The sequence below is a fragment of the Rattus norvegicus genome, chromosome 3, assembly GCF_021556685.1.
Source record: "Rattus norvegicus strain SHRSP/BbbUtx chromosome 3, alternate assembly SHRSP_T2T, whole genome shotgun sequence".
Taxonomy (NCBI): Eukaryota; Metazoa; Chordata; class Mammalia; order Rodentia; family Muridae; genus Rattus; species Rattus norvegicus.
The window spans coordinates 10149999-10167428 of record NC_141536.1 but is presented as its reverse complement, the minus strand read 5'-3'; the positions used below and the strand labels follow the sequence as shown (position 1 = coordinate 10167428).

The 17430-nt window shown below is 52.1% G+C and overlaps 1 protein-coding gene across 3 annotated transcripts in view; it reads right to left on the bottom strand.

The window, feature by feature from the left end:
• The window catches only part of Col5a1 (collagen type V alpha 1 chain), a 148685-nt gene that overhangs the window by 85200 nt on the left and 46055 nt on the right, over positions 1-17430 (bottom strand). For all 3 annotated transcript variants that reach the window (XR_015683452.1, NM_134452.3, NM_001429592.1), the window contains 2 exon segments: positions 1189-1320; positions 181-312 (listed from right to left, as the gene is read on the bottom strand). Coding sequence is in view for 2 of the 3 variants with exons in the window: in NM_134452.3 (NP_604447.2) it covers positions 181-312; positions 1189-1320 (264 nt within the window). In the remaining variant the exon portion in view is untranslated.

Here is a 17430-nt window from a genome sequence, read left to right as displayed (position 1 = left end):
GGGAAGGGGTAGCCTCTCACCCTATAGCCCAGGCTGGCCTAGGACTTGTGCATATCCTACTACAGCTTCCCAAGGGATACAATTATAGGCATGTGCTACAATGTCCATAGCCTCTGCCTCTTAACTCAGAGGCCTGGAGAGATCGGGAACCACCCTAGCCCAGCCCAGTCCAGATCAGACCTCAGGAACCTCCGTGGTTTCTCTGGCGGCTTCCACTGGCTTCTGAGAGGGGGCGGGCTCCTTTCCCGGGTCTTCAGGGTCTTCATAATATGGGTACTCATAGTAATAGGTCTCACCCTCTCCTTCTGGGTACTGAAGTCAACGGTGCCCACATGGAAAAGGAAACGAATGTATTACCAGAGCTGCCTGTCAAAAGCCTTGCCCCACTTGTGTGGGAAAGCCATAAGGCACCGTCAAGTCCCAGGGGTCCTCAGACATGGCTCTTCCCTCAGCCTCTCCCTGAGAAGCTGAACAAGCCCCAGAAGCCTAGTATGCAGATGGATGACTCCACACGTTCCTGAGAGAGGCCAGCAAAAGCTGAGCCCTAAAAGCGATTACATCTGACCCAGAGAAATCACACTCGAACCAGTAAAGCTGACCTTTAGCCCCAAAACTCACTGGGTTTCCCATGAGAAGGGCTCACAGTCACTAGCAGGCACTCTGTCCTCAAATACAAACCAGGGACCTTCTGGGAGCTGGAGGAGGACACAGGGATGAGGAGAGTGACCCAGCATTGTGGGAAAATAGGGAGGACAAAGAGGACAGATATGGCCGCCCTTCAGAGTTACTGCTACTCTTGAAGTCAGGGTCACTATACACAGGGCGAGGCATGCCCTATTATAAAATTTCAGGTGCCCATGAGGGAACAGATCAAGCTCTAAAGAACAACTGAGGCCACAGCCTGAGGGCAAAGGACATCTGTCTACATTCATCTAAGGATGTGTGTGGAGGGCTAAGGGACGCAGTTGGTGACACTCCCTTGAGAGACTTGATCAAGGTGTGTGTGTTTGGGGCAGGGGTTGGAGGGAGGTAGATCCTCTGTGGTAAAGTGGATCAGACGTCAAACACTGCTTCCCCTGCAGTTTGCTGAAAACTCGGTCCTGTGGCTTCCTTTAACTCCTGCTAACCCTGTACCATCCTGGGGTTCAACCTGTGCTGCCACCATGAACCCAGCCAGAGATGACTCACATATTCATCTGGGTTAGGGTCCTGTGACTGAGGTGTGTCAGGGACCGCTGTGTCACAGTCGGGGCTGTAGTGCTCACAGTAATCATAGGCAGCTCGGTGGTCGGAGACGAAGAGCAACTGTTGGATGTCACCCTGCAAAAAAGATAAAAGGCCCTGAGCAAACAACTCACACACTCATGGGGATCTGGGAACCCAGGGGGCCCAGCCTGATGTCTTTCTTGGGCAAGAGAGAAGCCCAGAAGAGACCTTGAGAGGAGCTATCCTCAGGGACACACTTCTTCCCAGCAGATGCTGCTCTGAAGAGCTTCTTCAGCTAGGCTGGCCCACCCAGGGCTAACCCATTTGTCTCCTCATCCATTTATCCTCCCACCACTTACCTACCTCTCCATTCATCCAGTAACTAACCATCCATTATTCTCCTTCCCACCCATCCATCCACTTACCTTTTCATTCATCTTCATCCATCCATCACCTACCCATCCACTCACCATCCATCCATCCATGTGCCCACACACCTATCTGTTCATATACTCTTATTAATAAACCTTGCTTTTGCCCATCCATTCATTTATCCACCTTTTCATCAAGCCAACAGCCAGCCAGCCACTAACCCACCCATCCATCTACTTATCTATCCTACCCAACAATTCACTCAATTATCATTCCATCCATCCATCTACCCATCCATCCATCTATCCATCCACACACCCACCCATCCATCCATCTACCATCCATCTATCCATCCATTCATCCATCCATCCACCCATCCATCCATCCACCCACCCATCCATCCATCCATTCACTCACACAGCCATCCATCCATCCATCCATCCATCCATCCACCCACCCATCCATTCATCCATCCATCCATCCATCCATCCACCCATCCATCCATTCACTCACACTGCCATCCATCCATCCATCCACCCACCCATCCATTCATCCATCCATCCATCCATCCACCCATCCATCCATTCACTCACACAGCCATCCATCCATCCATCCATCCATCCATCATCCACCCACCCACCCATCCATCCACCATCCCAGTGCATCCATCTATCTACCAAACCCCTCTTGCACACTTGCTAGCTTCCTGCTCACAGTTACTGCAGTTACCAAACATAAATGCATCTACCCTAGATTCAGGAGGCCATGTCCCTGTCCCCACCAGCCTCCAGTACTGAGGGGTATTTTTTTTAAGATGCAATGCTTGCTTTTTTATTGACTTAAACACGGAATTACCATATGACCCAAGAGTTCCAAACCTGGAAACCAGAATGAACACTGGAACAAATGTCCCCAAGTCATTTCACCCCTAAAGGTGAAAAAGGGAACTCAGGCCAATACACACATGTACATACATAAGCACACACGCACATATGCACACACACACACACACACATATATATATACATACACACACTCATATATATATACATTCACACACACACACAGCCGTACTGTCAATAGCCCCAGAGTGGTAGCGCCATGTGTCCATGCAAAGATGACAGATAATCAGAATACAATGATGAAGGCCACAGGTACGAGTCGTAGCCCAGATGACCCCACAAAGCTGAACCTGGAACTTTGCAGCTGGTCAAGAGACACCTGCTCAGGGAGCAGCTGAGCTCAGGGAAGCATGCTTTTCGACTGAGTGAATTGTTTTCCTTGTGGAGGCATACAGGAAGTGTAGGGCGAAGAGGCCGCGGAGACCGTGACCACAATACGCACACGCCCTCCCGCAAGAGCAAGAGCTGGCTTGAGACAGGAGCTGGGTCCTCCAGCCCATCAGACTTTACTGTGACAGTGACCAGGACTGAGAATGTTTCCCCTTACTGAGCACAGGGTGAAGGAGCTGCTCATGGCCTCCCCCGGGCCCCTCGCAGTATGCCTATCAACCCCCATTCAGCGGCCAAGGAAAGTAAGACTCCATGTGCAGAAGCAGGTGAGGCAAGGCCAGTCCAGTGATTTCCTCCCAGTGGGCCAGGGGAGAAAGTACCATAACATTCTAGCACTCTGAAGGCCACATTGGAAATAGCACAGCAAACAGAGGTGACCCAGGGCTGGGCCAGGTGTTGATTTCTCTGTGCTCAGAGCCCATGCCACCACAGGGCGCTACCATCAAACAGTATTCTGGAATACGCTACACTGTACTGGAATCGAATATGTAATATATTCTGGTGAAGGACAGGGCTTAGTCTGGAACTTTCCAGCAGTAAGCTGCAGGGACAGGGCCTGCGGGCCGTCTGGAAGACAGCAGAGCCTCTCAGGTTTATTTTGGGCGTTCTCTTCATCCCAGGCAGAGTTGCTACCTCCCCAGTTTCCAAGGCCTCTGCATGGGCTGTATGCTCAATGGAATCTTTGCCTCTCTAGCTGGGCTCTGCAGCCCTGATGGATCTGCAGGGCTGGGTCCCTGAGGCCATGACAAGTCACACAAAGTGTGGAAGGAAGGGGCTCCCAGCTCATTTCAGTGATTGCTCTCCTCTCTGAAGACCCTGATAAGGGGACCCTGGAGTTCCTACCAAAGAAGATTTCAGTGACTACCTCTACCACTCGTTCAGAGCTGGAAGGGAGACCGGAACATCCAGGAACCCCAACTTTCAGTGGCACAGGGGCAGAGCGTACTCCACACATAGGCAGTCAGGTGTGGAAAACAAGCCAGCTCTGCCATTCTTTGGCTGTGTGGCCTGGAGCCTGTCTGAGATTTGCTTTCTCTCTGTGAAAATTGGACACAAAATAAACAATACCCACTTCACTTGATGCTGGGGAGGCCGTGGTCCTCCAGGCAAACTGGCGTAACCAAGGTGTCCAATAACAAACCTGGGGATCAGCGAAAAGGTGAGGGCAAGAGAAACACCCTCAGGGGACAGACAGTAGGATTGCAGGGGGCGGGGCCAGGAGGGGACTCGGGTAGATTGGAGAACAGAGAGAATAAGATGCTTTTGAAATAGGGTCAAGGATCAGACCACGGAGATCAGTTGCAAAGCCACAGGGCCAGAAGGAGGGGCTCAGAGGGACTCAACGGTAAATAGTGAGCACCCGAAACAGGACAGAAATATTAGGCACATTTCTGTGATTACCATGAGTGATACCCCCAGCTCTTCCTCACTGATCTCCTCATCCATCCATCCATCCATTCATCCATCCATCCATCCATCATCCATCCATCCATGTAATTCATCTGTTCATCCATTCATCCATCTGACCATGAATGCCTCCCATCCATTCATGCATACCATTCATATATTCACCTCTCCTTTTATCCATCCATCCACCTGTCCATACATCCATCCATTTGTCCATCCATGTGTCCGTCCATTATCCTGTCCATTCAAGAGTTATCACGCACCTCCTAAGTCCAGGCCACTGTGGCACACACAGCAGATGCAGTTCTGACACAGAACAGCCCCACAATGGTGCCCACATTCTGCCAGCACCGCAGATTTGCCTTGTGCCTTCCTGACAACATCCCAAGACCATGTAGTCATGGAGCGTCCATTGGTACCCTATTTCTGCCCAGATCCCAGGACTACCTCTGGTCCTGTAGCCACAGTTCTGCTGTGCTTGGGGGTTGGGGAGAAGCCCTTTATCCCTGCTTTTCACTGGGTGGAGCGTGAACATTTCTGTGAGCTGGACCCCAGGCTAATCTGGAGGTTGGAGGGGCAGGAGGTCTAGATGTGGCCTCCTATCTACTCAGCCGTGGCAAGAATGAGTGGGTACGTCACCTGTAGTCACTAAATGTGAACCCACGGTGGCTTTCTAGGACCTAAGAAGGAGGGTGTGGGTGACTTGTGATCTAGGACCCTTCACCATCCCCAGCTTCTATCCTCAAGATGAAACAGGTCTAGAATTGGGTTAAAGTTGGAGTGATCACTGGCAGATGGGAAATCACACTCGGGATACATCGAAGGCTACTCTCCCTGAACCTCCACACCCTGGCCCCATTTGGAGTTTGAAAACCCCATGTAAGGATCAAGGAATTCAGAGTATCCTCCAGCAAGCCTGAGTTTGTCTGCATGGCTGTATAGGGTAGTCTCCAGTGTGGCCTACACGTGGTCCTCTCCTCCCAGTATCACCACAGCAGACTAGATCCCAACCCCTGACCTCTATGGAAAACGAGGGGCAGACAGCTCTTCCTGAGGTCTGCCTGGTGACTGTCATAAGAGGACCAGGGGAGGCCTTGCTTTCCCAACCCATCCATCCCCAAGTCCTACACAGAGCAGGGTTAACGCTATACCTGTCCTGGCCTAAGGTGTCTCCAGCCCATCCAGCTTTTCTTCACTACACGAGAGGAGAGGGGAGAAGGACCTTGAATGCCCAGTGCCCAGCAAGACTATCAAGGACAAGGAGTTCTTGGTAGGGCAGGAGTACAAGATGGTAAGACAGGAGCTCTACTCCACACCTGTTTCTGCACCCAGTTGTGTGTGCCACAGTGTGGGGGTGGGAGGACAGGGTACTGGTGCCATGACACCTTGACAGACCCCTTTCAGACCTGTGAGAAATGGAAGGAGAAGCTAGGCCAAGAGGAAGGCTGAAAACCCAGACTAGGCTCTAAGAAGGCCCTACCTCAATCCTGGGCTATCTCTGAGTGGGAGCTACCACATGGCGTCAGATTGGAGCTGGGGCCAATTTTTCAACCAACTTCTTGGAGTAGCTATCAGATGACAACAAGACCTAAGAGGGTGCTGGGGGTGGGGGTGCAGAGTAGCCCCGTTGGAGTACAATGCAGAATGCAGAGCACTGTGCTAAGGCCCTCCCAAGTCCCTGGAACCATTGCTAACCTGGTAAGAGTGGAATGATGGCTTGTTAGTAGAATGCTTGTCTAACAAGGACAAAGGCTCTGAGTTCAATCCCCAGCACTATATAACTAAGGCATGGTACCTTAAATCTCAGCACTAGGGAGATACTAGAAAGATCAGAAGTTCAAGGTTATCCTTGACTATATAGGAAATTAGAGGCTAGCCTGAACTACAGAACCTGTCTCAGGTAGGTAGGTAGGTAGGTAGGTAGGTAGGTAGGTAGGTAGGTAGGTAGGTAGGTAGGTAGATAGATAGATAGATAGATAGATAGATAGATAGATAGATAGATAGATAGATTACAATGGATAAGGGCAGGCAGCAGTCTTGTATCCAAGAATACAGGTGTCCTTTCCAGAAATCCATGTCCAAAGACTCTAGAAGTCTCTGAAGTGGTGGGGTAGAGAGGCTGGGGTAGAGGTGGATAGGACAAGTTCTGCCCCTGCAACTTCAAAGGCATCCCAGAGTGCTCCTCTACACCCCTCGGGAGCTCAGGAATACTTCTGCAGTGGATCTGATACACCTGGCCTCTCTCTGGGCCAGGAACAGGTGATAGTTTGGGGTCCACTGCAGGAAGCCCCAGCAGGGTGCAGCTGTGCACAACACTCTTGAGACCTTATATGATGTCCCCAAGGCTTTGCTCCCCTGAGGACCTGCCAGTTCTGCAGGAAGCTACGAGGACCCCTAGGGCAGCCCTATTCACACTGGATGCAGCCTCAGCAAGCTTTCTGGAAGCCACCATCTGTAACTTGGCAGCAGAACCCTGGAAGGCCCACGTGGATACAAACTGCTTGTTAAAATCAAGCCCAAGGCTAGAGAGATGGCTTAGCCCATAGCAGAGCATACGGCTTTCACAGAGGATCTAGATTCGATTTCCACCACATGGTGGCTCACAAACACCTGTAACTCCAGTTCAGAAAATCCTCCTCTTCTGGACTCCATGGACACAAAGTGCACATACATACGCAGGCAAAAAGAATCATCCATGCATATAAAGTAAAATAAATAAATCTTACACACACACACACACACACACACACACACACACACACACACACACACACACTGCAAGGTCGCAGGCCTGCAGTCCAGGACACTCCTGGCTTCCTGGCTTAGGCAGTAATTTATTACTGCTCAGGGCAGCACCTGAAGGCACTGGGCTGTTGCAAGGATGTCAGTGCCAGCTGCTCTCCCAGAGGTGGGTTCCGGCTGCAGGTTCCCATGAACAATTGGCTGAGTTTTGGAATTGGGCCATAGGCCCTCTGTAGAGAACCAGGCTCTCCCCATCTGCATAGAGTCATTGGTCATCCAACCTCTCACTGGGGCTCCTTTAATGTCATGTCTTATTGCTAAGTGTCCTCAGCGCGTGTACACGCGCGCACACACACACATACTCTCTCTCTCTCTCTCTCTCTCTCTCTCTCTCACACACACACACACACACACACACACACACACACACATGTATGCACACACACAGAGGGCAGAGCTAACTGACATAACCCCTAGCTTCTCAGACTTGTTCCTTCCCCTACAGACTTGTTCCATCCTGATACAAAATCCCCCCACAACCCCCTTCTCCATGAGCATGACTCTGCCCTATAAGCAGAGGTCATGTACTAGTCAGGTGGTACAGTGTAATATACCAGCCCAGCCCTCCTGCCCTGCCAGGGAGAAGTCTCCAGCTCAAAAGCCTGTGCAGGGACGGTTTCCCCAGCTCTACCACAAGGCCTCCCCCAAACACCCCACCCTCATCACCCCATGCCCCATCATCCCCAACCCCATCGTCACCCCAACCCCTTTACCTCCACCCCTTTCACCCGTACCCCTTCACCCCCACCCCCGCTGCACTCATAGGTCTGCTGGTCTAGTAGCAAGATCTGAAGTAACCTGGTGTGTTCATAGGTATGAACATAGATTTCATGCATGGGCATGAATATGGAGTCTGTATGTTCGCTGTAGCACACACCCTCATGTGTACATGTGTATGGCATGACATGTGCATGTCATAGGAGGGTCCTACTATAGAGCAAGCAGCTGGCCCTCAGAGAGCACTAAGGTGACACCTGATTGTCCAGGACACTACCCCCTCAACTGTAGTTCATAGGTCCTTACGCGCTGAGCTGAGACCCTCTCCATCCCCCACATGAGCTCACAACGAGGAACAGAGAACCTTGGCTGCGCCTGCCTCATGCTAGGTCCACCAACTCTCTCTAGGCCACTCAGTGTCTCAGCAAAGGGGACGTTTTTCTCCAGGCCTGCCCCTACTCTATCCTCACACTTCCAAGTGAGAGGATGAATGGCTTCTTTCATCATTTGTCTTCCACTGTGTGAACACAGAGAGATGAGGCCACTGCCACAGGCCACCTAGCAAGGAGGTTTCCTGCACCCCTCCCAGCTCCCTAGAGCTGCTCACATGGAGAGGCGCATACCCCACAGAGGACACCCTACACATGTCCCTTTGTAGGCGTGAGGTCACCCGTCCGGGCTGATAAGGCTCGGTAGCAGGCCAACCCACTCTTCTTCTACCCCCAGGACCCAAGTCCAGACATCACTCTGTTTAATTTCAAGTGTCACATCCTGGAGCTGGCAGCCCCACAGAGCCTGCCTAAGGCAACCCTAAATCACCTGAGGAGAAGGTGCCAGCGTTTGAAAGCCACCTTCAACTCTCATGACAGCCTATACCCGCCCTTCCCCCTTCTGAGCCCTACTGAGCCTCTTCAAGCTTCTGCCCCCCAATGCCTGTTGGCCATTACTGTTGTTCCCTGTGCTGTGCTGACCGGGCAACCATATTGGCACCATCGAGTGAGCCGTCCGTTTTTCCACGGAGGACAGGCCCATCTCCGTTTGGACGCAGTTGAGATCATGCTGTCCTTGATGCTCATGGAGCCCAGAGCATTTTGCTGAGTGAGTCAGTTTTGCCTCTGCTGATAATGAGGTTTTAGCCAAGCTGCATTGGGCCGAGGAAATTACAAAGCTTTTGTTGGAGACAACCCCAGCGGCTATGCAGTGAACTCACACACAGTACAGAGGTTTGCAACGCACCCATTGGTAACAGGAGCCTCTCCCTGCCCCACTTCCTTTCCATTCTTTCTCCTCCCTGAGGTACACCAGCCCCCACACTAAGACAGTTATGCCAGGTCCTCTCCCAATCCAAAGGTGCTCTGCAGGGATCCCCACAGATCTCTGCTTGACTTGTAGATTTCGCCATCAAATTTTACCCAGACTACCTCACGCCTACAAAGGGACATGTGCAAATAAGTTGAGAAAATAAGCCCTTCTTGTTCCGGGCTGCAGGAGAGGTGGCGCACAAGTGTACTGGCCAAGTGAATCTCGAGTCCCGACTGCCACACTCCCTGGCCATTAGCCATCCCCAGAACCATGCCCAGAGCTGGTGAGGGTAGACCTCTCCATCTCCCACCTGAAACCACACCTGGGCACCTGTGGCCTGGCCTCGTTCCCAGGACTTCCTTGATTGCTGTCACGGGAGGAGGATGGTGGCACCAGAGAACAGCACTGCCCAGCTCCCCTGGCTTCCCAGCTGAATGGCACCGTGTGATCTTAGGCACTTTCCCAAACCACATCAGGCCACACTTCCTATCCGAGAGGATGGAAAGAGGACTGGCCTCGGCGGTTGCCAGGGAACGACTCAGCCCAACTTCCTCAACTGGAGCTGAGCATGACATGTTTCCAACAGCAGTGAGGGACTGCAGAGCCAGGCCACACCGCCACATGCCAGGTACCCATAGGTTCAGGGCACGCCCAGTCAGCAGGCCAGCGTGTTCCTCCACAGGCCCAGAGCAGAGCTGTGAGGCCCTTTCCCTGCTGTATGTTGCCCTCAGAAGTTTCCTGTAGACAGGTCATGTGCTCTGGCTTTCAGGGGCCTCACCAGTCACCTTCAAAATCCTGCATTGATGGTATTGCTTATGGACCACACAGGATGGAAACCAAGGCAAGAGAAGGAGACCTAAGAACACTGCTTCATGATCTCAGTATGGCTGTGGACAGTGGGCTGAGCTGTGTTCACAGAATTAAGGAAACAGCTTCAAGTGGTCAAATGTCTTCTTGTTGTCTTTCCCTGGATCCTATCAAGGATGCAGGGAATAAAGGCATCAGTCAGGAAATACCTCAGAACTGGGCCTGGAGAAAGAGAGGGATTATCACCAGGCTCATCACCATCACCACTATTAACACCATTACCAAAATCACCATAACTACCACCAACACCATCACCACCACCACTACCACCAACACCATCACCACTATGAACACCATTATCAAAATCACCATCACCATCACCAGGATCAACACCAGGATCATCACCACCACCACTACCACTACCATCACCACAAGAACTACCACCACCACCAAGACCGCCATCACCAGGATCACCACCGCCATCATCACTACCAGTGTTATTATCATCACCACCATCACGTTCACCGTTATCAGCACTACCACCCCATACCACCACGTGATCACTATCACCACTACCACAATCACTAAGGTCACCACCGTACTCACCATCACCACCACCAAGACCACCACCACCACCATTACTCCCCCACTATTACCGTCCACACCTGCCAGCATAGCACCATCAGTCTCCAATCATGACCACAACGATGCCATGTGGCCCTCAACCCCTGGCAACCATCATCCCCCGGCACCCGTCTGCAGCAGGAAAGCCTGCAGGAGGGCACACAGCTTTGACCTCTCCTTCTCTCATCCATGCAGGTTTCACACTGTCCTCTATGGCTGTGGATACAGGTGAATGACAGTGTCATGGCTGCAGGTCTCCAGGGAGAAGAAAGCAGCCCTTCTGCTTCCTTGGGACAATTTGCACAACTGGAAAAATGGATTCTGCCTCTGAGATTCTGGAAGGCAGGATGGAGGACACAGCTCATAGCTTGGCTGTGGCCCTCTGACCCATCAGCATGGGGTGTATTAAGTGCAGTGGTGTGGGTGAGGCTAGCTGAAGAAGGCTACATATTGACTTGAGCCAGGGCTATGGGTACGGCCAAACCAGACCTCATAGGATAGCCACAATTCTGCAGGCTCTTAATCATTCTATAGTGTGTGTGTGTGTGTGTGTGTGTGTGTGTGTGTGTGTGTGTGTGTGTGTGTAAGAAAGAGAGAGGAAGAGAGAGGGAGGGAGGAAGAGGAAGAGGGAGGGAGAGAGAGAGGGAGAGGGACAGAGGGACAGAGGGAGAAATAGAGAAGGAGAGAGGGGAGGGGGAAAGGGAGAGGGAGAAAAAGATGGAGGGAAAGAGAGAGAGAGGGAGAGGGAGAGGGAGAGAAGGAGCAGGAGAGAGAGGGAGAGAAGGGGCGGGAAAGAGGGAGAGGGACAGAGGGAGAGGGAAAGAGGGAGAGGGAGAGGTAGAGGGAGAGGGAAAGAGGGAGAGGGAATATGTATCTTTGTTGTAAGATGTTATGTCCTAGTTTGCTTCCTGTTGTGATAAAACATGAGGGTTTATTCGGCTTACGGTCCCAGTCCATCATCAGGGGAAGTCAAGGCAGGAACCTGGAGGCAGGAGCTGAAGCGGAAACCCCGGAGGGGAACACTGCTTGTTCCTCAGGCTCAGTCTGCTTTCTTAATGAATACAGGCAACGCCCACAGTGGGCTGGAGCCTCTTGCACCAACGTCACTCAGGAAAACGCCCCATGGGCTTGCTCACAGGCTGATCTGAGGGAGGAAGTTTTTCATTTGAGGTTCTCTCTTCCTGGCTGTCCTTAGCTTATGTTGAGCTGACAAAATAGAAAATAACTAACCAAAACAATGATATGATATGAGCTAATATTTACCATTAAGAGTGGAATGTAAGGACCTGTGGCTGCCAATGGCTGGGTCTACTAATCCAAATTAGGAGCACTTGGTGGAATACAGCCAATCAAGTCGACACAGCGTGCAGGCTTCCTGCTACTCAATAAACACTGAAGAGACTCAAAGGTGTCCATCTGTGTTCTGATAACATGCTCCCAACACCCATGCAGTCAGCCATAGGAACTGAAGGACAGCACTCGGCCACGCCCACAGACAGCGCTCAGATACTGACCAGCTTGATAGCAGTTTCTAGTCTCACAGGTTCCTTGGCCACATGCTGCTCCTGCAGGGGACACACTGTCCCTCTGTCCCACTGTCACATGTCCCCACCTGCCCTGGTCCCCTCCCTCAATGAGTTGGCTCTGTGTGTCTCTGGGCAAAGAGATCCAACTTCCTAGAGCTCCTTGGCCATGATGCTCTCAGGGGAACCAGAATGTCTATTGCCAGCCCAGCATGATATCACTGGACACAGCCTGACTTCAACAACCTGTCAACCCTGTCTCCTGGGAGAGGTTGTTGCTCACAATTTCCGTGGAGCAGGCCTGACACCCTCACAGGCCAGGCAAGTGCTATGAAGGCCTGAATCCCCGCAGTTATGGGCCTCAGTACTGTGGCTTACTGGGTCTCTAGAAGCAAAGACCTCCATCTGGTTGCCTGCCAACCAACAACTTTACTTGGTGAATCGCCCTGTGTGGCCTGCTGCCAGGAACGGCACAGGCTGGGGCTAGCCCCTGACCCAACATGAAGTTCTTCCTAAACACGGTAGCTGGGGAATTGGAAGCCACTCTGGAGCTCCCGGTGCCTTTCACTGAAGTGTGCATGCTCTGGTGGGGTCGGGCCTTTTCCAGGCTGCTTTAGAGACACAAGCTAAATTGAGGTCCAAAGTTATGTTTCAGTTCTAATCCTTCAACTCCAGAGTATGGCCTTACCAATCATGGCAAGGACTTGGATGGAGCTCAGTTGAGAATTTTGAGTGAGAACACTAAATTCAGTGTAAGCATTGTATGTCCTGCCCACACCTGGACCTCAGACTCAGCCTTCTAGATTGGAAGGAAACAGATTCTCCATTTTGCCACCACCTGTGACCATGTGCGTCAGCTCCAGGAGACTCATCAGACTCTGCCCTTCCTGGAATCAGGAGGTATTGGAGAGCAGGCAGAAGAAGACACAACCAGATGAAGTCTTGAATCCACACTTGCTAGTGTACTGGGACCTCTCAGGGGATACATGGCTGTGGCTAGATAAATGTCTCCCAGCATCCATGTAAAGCCAACCACAGCAGTGCACAGCCTACTGTTCTGCAGCCAGATGAGAGGCGGAGACAGAATCCCTGCGATCTCCTCTCTACACTCTGCACCAGCTGTCTAGTGGAGGGAACAGCAAACGACAAAGACATCCCATCTCTAGCAAGGCAGAAGGAGAGGGTGAGCAGCTGAGACTGTCCACTGACCTCCACATGTGCGCCATGCATGCACACCGGCACTCACATGTGTGCTTGCACATCTGTGCACACGAACATGCACATTCACGTGCATGCACGCACATCCATGCACATGCACACACACACATACACATCCATGCACATGCACACACTCAGACATCCATACACACACATACACACACATCCATGCATATGCACACACACAAACATCCATGCACATGCACATGCACATCCATGCACATACACACACATACACACACATCCATGCACATGCACATGCACACGCACACACACACACATCCATGCACACACACACACACACACACACACACACACACACACAAATGTCAAAAGGGCACATGCTGAGGCTTACTCCGTCTACTGGAGCACAGGCATGATAGCCTGAGATATCCAGAGGCAGCATCTATGGTTTGCCTGAGTGGAATACAGATGACCAGAACTGGCTAAGTGTGAGTCCTGGTCCGAGACAGAGGACAAGGCCTTTTAGTTTTTATTTTTTCATACACACCCTGCTTGCTCACCGACGTGTACTCCTCTCATTTGTTGCTTGGCCCCAACTTGGCCAGGCCCAGGATGGGCAGCTGAGAGCCTGGGTTTGAGGTTTCCCTTCTGGTCACTGAACCCAGGTCCCTTTAGTTCTGGAAGCTGCCATATTCCCATCTGTATCTCGATGCAGAGGCCTAGAGCAGTAGAGGGTTATGTGAAACCGGGTCTTGTTGTTGTGTTAGGCCCCTCACTGCATGACTAACGTAACCACAGCCACAGCTACGCTGACCTGGATAGCAATAGGGACTTGGGCCAAATCTCAGGAGCAGTTGGTCCCGACTTCCCCATCTAAACTACAAGCATCACAATGGATGAAGACGAGGGCAAAGATGGGATCTTTGGGTAAGATGGGATCAGATGGGTAAGCAGAGTCAGAATCAGCCTTTCTTGGTTGCCCTCAGAGAGGCTAGAGTACCCCACGCCTTACTGGGACTCCTTCAGGTCAACAAGGGAGGATGACAGAGAGGAGGCACAGGGCAAAGCAGAAAGCTGGACAGGGGCAGCTGCTCCGTGGGACTCTGTAGCTTGTCCACCAGTCACTGGCAGACTCCTACAAGCTGGGACCAGCTCTCTGTGGAGGTCTCTCGCCTGATCCCACTCCCCGGTGACACAAGTCCCTTTCCATTGGCTCTGCATCCCACTCAACAACAGACCTAGGCTGTATCCCTCGGCACATTATAGCTCGCCAAGGAGGTCAGGTGAGCAGCAGAAAAAGTGAGAGTCCCTGGCAGGATATAGAAGTTTAAAATCAGAGTTAAAGCAGGGCCTGGATCTGGGGCCACACTGACAGTATCTCCCCATGAGAACAGGGCTCTGCTTCCCACTCACGCAGAGGGCTCGGTCTCAGACCTGTTTGAGAGGGCCAGACCAGATCTCCTTGGGCTGGCTACTGAGGAACACCCCTCCTCAGCACAGCCTGTTCCTGTCTCCGAGCAGATTCCAGGAAAAAACACGTCAGTGGAAAAGCCAGGCTCCTGGAGACAGGGAAGGCAGGATTAGGTAAACACTTGGCCTTCTTCAAATGCTGAGGTGCGGTTGGGAAGGGGAACCCGCCAACGACTGGGGGTACACAGTGGAGGCTGAGTTTACAGTCTGTTTGGTCTTGTTGCCCCTTGAAACATTCAACAGCTTAAAAGCACACTTGGCTCCTGGCCCAGAGTCTGCAGCCGGCCATGCTCCCTGTCGCGGAAGCCTCAGACTCCTCCATGGCCCTCCTTCGTGGCATACTCCAGCAAGAAGGCCTTTCCGCCTCGGGGCCCTAGGGCAAGTGGAGGGTGCCATTCACTGCCCTTCTCTTGAGAAGACTGGTCAGCCTCAAATCCGCAGACACCAGAACAAGAGCGGCCTTGGGGTGGTGTGGGAAATAGGATGGGGCTGGGGGTGTCAAGGGTGATTGGCAGGTCGTTAGCCGTCAGTGCAATGAATGCACTTCCATCCTGGAAAGGTGTTCTGGCTTTTTCTGTAAGGTCCTATTCTTCATAGACCCCACAGGACCAGGGATTCTGATGTCTTTGGCTAATGTAGAGTCACAGGAGCCAGTGGCAGAGATCCAGAGCAAGGGGACCCGGCTGAACAAGTCCCCCTCTGCTGCCACACTGCAGATGACCTTTGAGAGACTGCTTAGCTCTCGGTGGCAGCTTTTCCAAGCTCTTGGATAGAAACAAGGTCCCCAGCCTCCAGCACCTTGAGGTGGGCAGGCACAGCCAGAGCTACCATGGCTGGCAGCCTGTCTGCAAGGACACTCCACCAAAGGACAGCTTGGTTCCATCCGCCCGGATAACACCCTTTGCTCACAGGTGTGTCCCTTGCTCCCAAACCCCAAAGCTCCTGCTTGGATGAAAAGGGAGTGTTTTCCCATATGGGGAGGTCAAGAAACACTTCCCATCACTTCCTGTATGGAAGAGCCTTGGCCTGACCAGCATCTCCTGCATCCCAGATCTCAGACACATTGTAAGGAAAGGGACAAGACTCGAGCTGAGCAGGGTAGCCTCAGCATACCCCTCTGGAATACAACAGCATGGGGCCAGAGTTGGCCAAGTGAGCATGGAAGATCATGAAGTGAAGCCCTAGCAAGCCCCCAAGACCCAGACAACAGTGTGAGGCCCCAGGGACACGAACAGGAGCTCATGGTCCACAGTGGGCTTCTGAGATAGCAGGGGAGAGCTGGGGCCAGAGTGTCCCAGGAGCAGAAACTAGCCAGGGTCACAACTTTCTGTCTATCTGTCTGTAGTCTCTCAGCTTGGATAGGGATTGGGGAGCATGAGGTTTCCCTCCCTCCCCATCTCTGGGGGTGGGGGGGTCAAAGCACTTAGTAGATAAGGTGAGATGATTTGTATCTTTGCCTCCAAGGCAATGACTACCTCTAGTAACAGGCCAGGAGGGCCAAAGCCCTGACTGAAAGGGCCTGGGTTCAGCATGGTTCCTTGAAGCCCCTGAGCAGACATTTCACACAGCCCTTGCCTCTTTGTACCCATTTTACTGATGTGAATGCTGAGCTCCAAGTCCTCAGCCAGAAGACCACATGAAGGCTATCCAGAAAGGGATGAAAGTCTATCTCTTATAGCATTGCAAGGCCCTGGTATGCACAACATCCCTTGAACCTTGGGGAAACCCCAAGACTCAGATCCAAGCTAATTAGACAAAAGGGGGCCATGCATAAGGGAGCCAGCAGTTGTCTGAGACTGCCAAGGCCACGGTGGCTGGGCTCAACATGTGCCATGGAGATGAATGGGACACTATCACATAGAAGCCTCTACCTCGGTCCTAAGAGTGTCCTCCATAGTTGTCTCCCTCAGAGTGCCTTCACACTATACAAGGGTCTCTGAGAGGCTGTGGCACCCCACAGTCCTGTGGAATTTGGTGAATCTGCCTAGAGAAGGTGCTGGCTCAAGCCTGTGCCAGCAGTGGCCTGGCCTGGGCCTCAGCACCAGCACCCTCCCACTCCTCAATCCAGAAAGCTATGGAACAAAGTGGCCTTTAACAAGCATAAGAATCTTGTGGGAAGAAAAGGCCATTGGAGACGTTTCCAGCAAGAACCTTCTAGAGAAGCCAGGTGGTGGAAATGAAGAAAACAGCAAACACCACTATCTGAGACCTGGAAAGCAAAGAGTTAAATCACTTCGATTCCGAAAGGGATAAAAATTCACTTGCAAGAACACACAGAGAAGCTGAGACCAGCCCCCCTCCTCTGCAGTTCCACTGTAGAAGCAAAGAGGAGAAAAAGTCCCTACTGGCCGCCCTCCGCCTTGCTGCCCTAGCTGGTCTTCATTAAGGAAGACAGGTCCAATTTCCCACCGTGAGCACAGCTAACAGCCAGGAAACCCTGGGGCTGGGAAAACACAAACCTCAGACCATTAACAACTTGTGGTCAACAAAAATCCCTGGCCTCTGGCAGCCGCTGCCCCTCAAATCAAATTCCACGGCAGGAGAAAAGAGCTCACCAGAAACCCGGGACTGTGTGAGCATTGCAACTGCTGTTCCAACTGAGTTGCCAGTCTTCAGTTGCAGGGTGAGAACCAAGGGAAGGCCAAGGGGGCAAAACTGGACTCTGCAGCCAGTATCCGAATGTGTTTGAAAACTGGAACCTGTCTTCCTTCTCAATACAAATTGGT